Raw genomic sequence first — 6,173 nt, 5'->3', positions numbered from 1 at the left:
GAGAGAGAGAGAGAGAGAGAGAGAGAGGGAGAATGTGCAGGAGACAAAGGTACATGGAGAAACACAAAGAAGGGAGAGGCAGACAGACAGACAGACAGCGTGTGTAGTGAATCACTGTAATTTCACGTTGCCTCCACATTCATTTCGAGTGTAGGTTTAGCTCTTTCATACCAAAAGCAGGGCTCAGTCACCCTTGACTCAATTTCCAGCTTTGCCACCTCCTCTCAGTTCCTCAACTTTATCGATCCAGGCACCTGCCTTATATCACCACCTTCTGTGACCCCCTCCCTATGGGACAGCTAGATACAGCCTTCCTGACTCACCCCCACTGACCCCCGTACCCCACATGGGCTGTGTAGATATCCCACTGAAACCCCACACAGCTCATGCCCGCTTGCTCTAAACCCACCAACTAGATCTCCCCAAGGGAAACCTGCTTGGTTAATGCCCTGGACCCTAATAAAGGCTTCCACCCCCAGTCTCCCCGCTTCCTGCTGGCCCCGAGAGATGTCCTGCCCTTTTCTCCTCTGCTCTTGCCTGGCCAACATACCTGTCCTCTGGGTCAAGGCTCTCCTAGAAAGTGACTACCATGGTAGGAATAAAATGGACACAGGTCAGTCAAGGGCCACAGAGATGTCTGCCACTATAAACAAGCTCCCTGGGAGTGGAGCACCTGGTCACGGGGTGGACACTCAGGCATTAGGCTGTGTGGCAGGATAAAGAAGGTGCCCCATGCAAAGCACAGTGTAGACATCCCCCACCGCCTCGCCTTCAGCCCCGTCCGGAATGGCAGGAGTTTATAGCATTCTCCAGACAGAGATCTCAAGAGCAAATTAGAGAAAATAATATATGAGAGAGAGGCACAGGGGGGTGGGGGGCGGGGAGAGAGAGAGACAGAGAGACAGAGAGAGAGAGAGGGAGAGAGAGAGGAGGCAGGTCTTCCCACAGACAGCCCATGGCTCACTCTCTCACCTCTCGCAGGTCTTTCCGCCAAGGCCCGCCATCTCGGAGGCCACCCATGTCGCTTCCATCTTGCAGGGCAACCCCAGGCCTCACACTCCCCCAGCCCCCTCGCTTGCTTGCTTTTCCTCCAACACATTATTCTTTGCTCTTTTCACTCTACGTGGCATTGCTACCCAGTGTTACTTGTTCGTTGACTGAATGCCATCCGCTCTTGGAAGAAGGGGGAGCCTCCACCAGGGCAGGGATTTTTGTCTGTTCTGTTCACTATTGGGGTGTCTGGAACAGGTGCCTTTTCACGGTAGATGCTCAGTTAATGTTTGTGGAATGAAGAAAGGGACGTTAGCGATGACTATGGGTGTTATTGTTTTAGCTGTTTGGGGGTTCTTCCAAGGAGGGAGACCAAATGGCAGTGGCTGTGAAACCTGCCCCCTTCCTCTCTGCCCCTCCCCGCGGCCCCCGCGAGCGCACACGTCGCACACACGTGCCCCGCGTTACCTGTGTGGTTCAGCTGGAGCTCGGCTATGTCCCACTGCAAGAAAAAACCAGAAAACAGGGCAAGGACATGAGCACGGAGCTGTCGAGCGTCCCCTGCATGGGGGGAGTCTCTTTCCTCCTCTCTCCTCCCTATCGATTCCTCACCCCACGGGGAGTACTTGTGACTTTTTTGGTTTGTTTTTAAGACTTCTTAAAAAGGAAGTCGGTTTGGAACCAGCGGGGAGCCTCAAGACAGGACCTTCAAACGAACTTCCTAGTTTTCCTGGACCTCAGCGGGCGCGAGTGCACCGTGGAGGCCGCGCACACCGGCCTCTCCCCGCTGCAAAGGCCCCTGCGCGCTCCCCAAGGGGGGTCCCCGGGGTGGGGAGGGTCCGGGGCTCCCGGACGAGCGGCCGAAGGTCGTCCTGTTCTAGGAGGTCCCTGAAAACGCCCCCGCCCTCAGCTTTGTGAAGCTTCCAGCAGCCTCTGAGTCAGCCTGCTGGGGAACACCAGAGACAAGTCATCACTCATGAGCAAGTCGGATGCACCTTTCCCACGGTGGGATCCCCCCGGACCTCCTGGGCAGAGCTGACGGTCCCCGGGCGGGTCAGCCCGGCCCCTGCTCTGTCTCCCTGCTGCAGCGTCTCTCTCTCTTCCCTGCCAGATGACCCTCCCTGGCCTCTTTTTATCCATCTCCTTCTGATGCTGTCTGTCTGTCTGTCTGTCTGCGCTCTAGCGCACGCTCCTTCCGCCTCTCTCTCGTTCCCTCCGCCGTTCCCCACCCGGAGGTCCCCCTGGCTCCCGCTGGCTCCCGGAGCAGGTGCCATGCCGCCCTTCCGTCTTGACTCACCCCGGGTGACCCGAGCTGCTGCTGCTGCTGCTGCTGCTGTGCAAAGCGCGATCTGCAGAGGAAGCAGTAGATCGCCATACCGATGAGAAGCAGGAGCAAAGCAAGACGCAGGAAGGACCCCCAGGGCAGGCGGGGCACCGAGCAGCTGGAGCTCTCTTCGCCCATCACGGCCCGCGGCCAGCGCTGCATCTGCGGGTGCGGGCGGGGCGAGAGGGCCGCAAAGGGCCGCTGCGAAGGAGAGGAAACCTCAGCCTCCTCAGACAGCTTTTGGGCTTCTGCGTGTCTCAACCTGGCAGGGACCAGCCTGCCCCTCGGTGGGGATGTACGGTCGAGGGGAGGGACTTAAGGGGAAATCCCCAGCTCCTGCCAGTCTGCATCTCCCAGAGAGGGTGGGGCAGTTGCCAGGGTGGGCCAGGGAGTTGCCAGCTCCACCCTGTCTCTGAGGCTGGGGACATGCGACCTTACTATCTGGGTCTCCACCCTCACTGTCCTTGTGCTCATCCGTGTATTCTTTCAAGAAACCTTTATTGAGCATCTATCAGGCACTAGACACTGCGCTGGGCACTTGGAGTACAGCAAGCAGCTGGGGATTGGGAGTACTCCCCAAATGTCCCTGTGCTCCTGTCCATCTGTCCAACATCCCCAGCAGTCAGGCGGGCTAGGTGATGGGCCTGTCCCATGGCATGAGAGTGGGCACGATGAAAGTTCTCTTCTGCGGCTGGTTCTTACAAACACCCCCCACAGCACCTCAGTTCTCTCTTCTCCTGTGTTCTTAGAAGCCACCTGTTCTTGATGGCTGTAGCGAGTTGAAAAGTATCCTCCCGAAATCCATGTGCACCTGGAACCTCAGAATGTGACTTTATTTGGAAATAGTGTCTTTGCATATGTGATTGGGTTAAGATGAGGTCATACCGGATTAGGGTGTGTCCTAATTCCAATTACTGGTGTTCTTATTAGAAGAGGAGAGGACATGGAGACATACAGGCAAGAGGCCATCTGAGGATGGAGACAGAGATTGGAGTGATGCAGCCACAAGCTAAGGAATGCCAAGGTTTGCTGGCAACTTCCAGAAGCTGGAAGAAGCAAAGAAGTATTCTCCCCTTACACCTTCAGAGGAAGCATGGCCCTGCTGACACCTGATTTCCAAATTCTAGCTTCCAGAACAGTGAGAGAAGAAATTTCTGTTGCTGTAAGTCATCCAGTTTCTGGTACTTTGTCATGGCATCCCCAGGATACTAAGATAATGATGTAGCTGCAAGATGGAGAAAGATTAATTAGATCCAGAGGATTATGAGCTAGAACTAGAGAGCTTGGGTCAGGCAGTCAAATTATTCAACACTGTACCATGAAAGCTTGTGCAATGGGTGTGACTGTGGTCTAAGATGATTTACTTGTAGGCTGAAAGTATCTTCTGAAAGTGAATAATGATGGTTCTTTGAACTGGGATGAAGTTGGTGGTAGGAGGAGGTGAGAAGAAAGGGTTATGAGCAGGAGAGCTTTTGGAACTTCCATCAACAGCATTTGTTTATATGGGGGTAGAGGGGGACAGGTGAACAGGAGAGTCAAACAGGATCTAGGTAATCAGCATACACTCCCTGGGACCCCCAACTACTAAAGGAATTTCCTGCACTGAAACCCTAGAATTCCAGGTCTGGGAGTTTGGCTGGCAACACCCCCAAAATGACCCCCACTCCAATTTACTTAGCTGATTTTTATATCATTCTAAGATATAAATAGCTTAGAAATTACATCATTAAGAAATGCTAATACCCTCTAGAACGACGGAAAAAGGAACAAGAGCAGCCGAGCTATAAAAAGAAATCCAAATGCTTATGAAACCGTTTCATTCATTATAAGAAAATCAGAAATTGAAAGCATGGTGAATACACTTTCTTTTTCACCTATGATTTGGTAAAAGATAAAAGCATTATCAACATCTAAATTAGTATTAAAAAGAATCGTTTGATGGTTGCACTTGCGTGTGGGTGAGAAGTAGACACATGTCTGGGTGCTGGTGATGTCCTTAAATGTCTTTACACAACACGGGTTTATTTCCTGTTCACACTTGTGCAGGTCAGCAAGGGATCTGCTTCCGGTAGGCTGAAGGAGGCTTTATCCTGACATGAACACTGTGGTGAGAAGGGAAAGTAGGAAATCACTTTCTTTTGGTGAAAGCATATTGTGCAGCCCTGCCTAGCTTCTGGGGATGAGAGAAGTGGCATGCTTGCATGAGCCTGGAAGGGAGAAAGCTGAAAATATTGAGTGGAGAACACCAATTACGGGCCGGCCCGGTGGCTCACTCGGGAGAGTGCGGTGCTGATAACACCAAGGCCCCGGGTTCGGATCCCATATAGGGATGGCCAGTTCGCTCACTGGCTGGGCGTGGTGCTGACACCACCAAGTCAAGGGTTAAGATCCCCTTACCGGTCATCTTTTTTTAAAAAAAAAAACCACCAATTACTGTCAGACTCCACCCATTTGATCTCCAAAAACTCAACTCATCCTCCTTACCCCTTGCAAAATACAGTCACCCCACTCCCCAAGGGAGAAGACTCCAAAGTCTCACCTATTACAGCACTAAGCCTAAAGTCAGGATATCTGAGTGAGGTGGAATAGTCTCTGCATCATGAGGGATGTGTGAATCTCAATAGCAAGTCGATAGAACCAAAGATGCAAGGTGTCTGCTTCCTTCCATGCCCAACATCTACCTGTAGATCAGGAACCAACAGTTCACATTCTCATTCAGAAGGACAGAGAAGAAGAGACAAACAGAAATAACTGGTCTGCAGTAATTCTGAAATCCTCTTGGACAGATATTACGAATGCTTCTGACTCCAGTTCTGCTCCTCAGTTCATTACTCTGTGGCTTGTGGATCGATCATCTGGCAATTTCTTCTTTTTTCATTCTCTTTCTTTGTCATCTGATATCTGTTCTCTCTCTTACTCATACATAGTAAGAGAGCCATTGAGTTTCAGATGGGTACATGCTGATCAAATGAAGACTACATTTACCAGGCTCCCTTGCCTGGGTCATGTGACTAAGAGTGGTCACGTGACCAAGTTCTGGCCAATGGGTTGTGAGTAGAATGGATTAGTGCAACTACTTCCGTTAAAGAAAGGGGCAGAACCTTCTCTTCGTGTTTTCCCCTTCTTGCTGCCTGGAACTCCGCTATGGTGGCATGTCCTCTTCGGCTATGCAGACAAGGGCATCAATGTTGGCACATTGGAGAAAAAGGAGAGAAAGAATTTGGGCTCCTGAAGACTTTGAAGAACAGAGATGACGTACCAGCTCAGATTTTCATACAGTAGAAAATAGTTTTTGTTGTTGTTCTTGTTGATTCTTTATTATTCTCAGGGAATAGTCCAGAAATGTAGAGTTATCACTTATAGCTTGCTTTACTTATCTCTTGCTGCATAACAAATCACCTCAAAATGTAGTGGCTTTAAAATAATTATTTTTTCCTCACAATTCTGTGTGTGGGCTGGGCTCGGCTGGGTGGTTCTTCTGCTGTGTGTGGTGTACACACAAGAGCTTTCACCTGGAGCTGGAACAGCCAAGATGGGTTTCCTCGCATATCTGGCAGCTCAGCTGGGGTATTTGGAATGCTGGTGATTGGCTAATCCCGTCTTTCTTTCCATGTGATCTGTTGTCATTCAGTAGCCTAGCCCAAGACTTTAAAAAAAATTTATTGAGCATGTATTTACTGAGTTCCTGCTGTATCCAAGGTATTAATACAACAGTGCATAAAACAATGTTCCTGCACTCTTGGAGATTGCATTTGTTGGGTTCCTGCTATGTGTCACCTCAGTTTTCTTGCATGCTAGTTTTTTTTTTCTGTTGTCAATAAACATGATCTCAATTAATATGCCAACAACCCTGGGAGAT

At 50.5% G+C, this 6,173-nt stretch overlaps 1 protein-coding gene across 1 annotated transcript in view; it reads right to left on the bottom strand.

Moving 5' to 3' along the window:
* Nucleotides 1-2,452, bottom strand: part of CD70 (CD70 molecule) — a 3,976-nt gene extending 1,524 nt beyond the window's left edge. The window contains exons 1-2 of the mRNA XM_008564173.1: nucleotides 2,288-2,452; nucleotides 1,459-1,492 (exon numbers count right to left, since the gene is read on the bottom strand). Coding sequence (XP_008562395.1) covers nucleotides 1,459-1,492; nucleotides 2,288-2,452 — 199 coding nt within the window. The remainder of the gene's footprint in view (nucleotides 1-1,458; nucleotides 1,493-2,287) is intronic.
* Between the last annotated feature and the right edge of the window lie 3,721 nt (nucleotides 2,453-6,173).

This window comes from Galeopterus variegatus, unplaced genomic scaffold (genome assembly GCF_000696425.1).
Source record: "Galeopterus variegatus unplaced genomic scaffold, G_variegatus-3.0.2 Scaffold17069, whole genome shotgun sequence".
Classification (NCBI taxonomy): domain Eukaryota; kingdom Metazoa; phylum Chordata; class Mammalia; order Dermoptera; family Cynocephalidae; genus Galeopterus; species Galeopterus variegatus.
This window is presented reverse-complemented; position numbering and strand designations above follow the sequence as displayed.